The following is a 2,303-nucleotide window of genomic DNA, read 5'->3' on the forward strand; positions in this document are numbered from 1 at the left end:
GAGCCACCATCACCCCACTGCCCCCTACCCCGCCGGGGCTCACTCACCAGCGGCACCAGCTGCCCCTTCTCCATGATTTCCGACAGCATCTTGCCCCTGGCCGAGCCCGAGCTGACCTCGGCCCGCAGGAGGTCCCCGGTGGAAAGGTGAGTATAGCCGTACTTCTGGACAATCTTCTCACACTGGGTGCCCTTCCCCGAGCCGGGCCCGCCTGCAAGCGCCCACCTATTCAGAAGCCCCAAGAAACGGGGCCCCCGCAGGGACAGGCTGCCCCGGCTACCCAGCGGAGGAGGGGCAGAGCCCAGGGTGCAGCCCCAGGCCCTGGCTCCCACCAGGGCCTGTGAAAACACAGCCCTGCCTGTGCCTCACCCGCCTGCCTCGGACTCACCCACCACAAAGATGATCTTGGTTTTCTTCAGCTTCTCTGTGGGAGAGAAAAGGGGAGCAGAGCTCAGTCACTCGCTTGACAAATAGCCAGAAGCACGTCCGGAGTCCCAGGCCCGAGCTGGGCCTGAGGCAGAGGGACAGACACAGCTCACGCTCCTGTGAGGGAGGCAAACGAGTCGCAGCCGGTCGTGAGTAGTGATGGGGTCAGGAAAGCTCAGAGACTGGAACAGGTCAGGAGGCGAGAGGGTGTCCCAGGCAGAGAGACTAGCCGAGGCAAAGGCCTGGAGGCTACAGGCACAGGCTGTGAGGGTGGCCCTGAGGGGCTCTGATGCCAGCCCTCACGCCCCCTCCCTGTGGGTGGCTGGACTCCAGCAGCGGGTCACCTCTGGCCTTATAGTCTTCCTCACTGCGGGAGCTTCCTGTGGAGCAGCAGGCACCCATGGTCCTGCTCCGCTGTGTCCCCTACCCTTCCCCTCCCAGGCCCTGGGCCTGCCCATCATCCGCCTGCGTTGGGCGGTACAAATGTGGAGCTGGCAGCCACAACATAGGTTGCCCTGGAGACAGTTGCTGGGAAAAGGACCGCAGCGGGTACGTGGAACCCTTGCTTGGAGAGAACGCGTGTCAGCTAACATTCCAACCTCGGCCTCGCAGGCCCTTAGGACACACAGACCACAGCCCCACCGCCAGAGGGAAACGAGGCCCGGAGAGGCAGGGGCCTGCTCCAGGGCTGCCGGAACCTGGCTGGGACGCAGGGCCTCTTCCCAGGCTGCCGGCCTCCCCTCCTTCTCAGAAGAAAGACCTCGCTGTGAGACCTTAGGAAAGAATGCCACACCCCTCGCTGGTTCTCTGACCCTGTCCCAATGAGGAGGTGAGCCTGGCAGTTCCCAGGGGCCCTCCTGGCCATGGGGCTACAGCCTGGGGGTGCTATCAGAGGAACAACTTCTCCTGTGGGTTCCCACCACCTACCACCTACCTGCCTGCCATGTGATGGGTGTGGGGGGAGGCCACAGCCCAGTGGCAAGTGACATTCAGAGCTCCAGGGCAGAAGGGTGACCACTGGTTTCGGGCAGCAGCAGCAGCCAGGCCCACTGGGCTCCTTTAAGAGCTGCCCAGGCTGAGGCACGATGCCAGGAACGGGATGGGTAGCACTGCCAGGAGGCGGGCCAGCTGGGCTCTCTGGCCATGACTCCTTCCAGATCCAGCCCACAGGAGCCAGGGAAGCCTATGACATCCTCTAGACCCAGCCACAGTACAGCCTGGAAACTGTGTCCCAGAGAGGGCCATATGCACGTGTGGGGCCCCTCCCCAAGGCAGGCCTCCCCTCACCAGCGCCCACCCTCTCCAGAAAGAGGCAGGGATTCAACTCTAAAAATACCAGCGTAGGAGGTGAGCTGTGGGGCCCTCAGGTGCCTCAAGGAGGCCTCGTCGCTTCTAAAATTAATCTCGAAGTTGGCACATCCCGTGAGAGACCTGAGGAGGATGCTGGAGGCTCCCAGGCAGGCCCCCTCTGACAGTCCCAGAGTCTCCTTCAACCCCTCCCAGAATGTCTCCCAAAAGCACACCCCCTTAACAGATGGGCACACTGAGGCCGGGGCAGTGAGCAGGAAGGAGAGGGGCCTCCATACCTTCCATCCTGCCGAGGTCCGGGGAGCCGAGTCAGCGCTCTGTAAGACAAGGGCCCAGGTGGGGCGGGTGAGCGAGATTCTCTCCACCCTGCTGCCTCTGCTCCCGCCAAGCCACCGGCGTGTGTGCCAGGCCCCGACATGCCTTTGAAGGGAGGAGGGGACGCTGGAGGCAGGGAAGGCCCAGGAGGCCGGGTGACCTTGGGAAAGTCATCTTCCTTCTACGTGCTCCTGCTGCCTCACCTGTCAAGGGCAGCACCTTGCTCCCCGCCACTGAGGGGCATAAACCGCAAC

The 2,303-nt window shown here is 63.4% G+C and overlaps 1 protein-coding gene across 1 annotated transcript; it reads right to left on the reverse strand.

Annotated features, from left to right (window-relative positions):
- Window positions 1-7: 7 nt before the first annotated feature.
- On the reverse strand, window positions 8-2,273 carry LOC105310662 (adenylate kinase isoenzyme 1-like; the record flags this gene model as incomplete). The annotated part of the gene is made up of 4 exons (XM_011386805.2): window positions 2,253-2,273; window positions 2,013-2,051; window positions 389-424; window positions 8-211 (listed from the first exon to the last, which is right to left on the reverse strand). Coding segments are annotated over exons 2-4 (247 nt in total), but the record flags the coding sequence as incomplete, so codon positions are not given.
- Between the last annotated feature and the right edge of the window lie 30 nt (window positions 2,274-2,303).

This window comes from Pteropus vampyrus, unplaced genomic scaffold, assembly GCF_000151845.1.
Source record: "Pteropus vampyrus isolate Shadow unplaced genomic scaffold, Pvam_2.0 Scaffold8660, whole genome shotgun sequence".
Classification (NCBI taxonomy): Eukaryota; Metazoa; Chordata; class Mammalia; order Chiroptera; family Pteropodidae; genus Pteropus; species Pteropus vampyrus.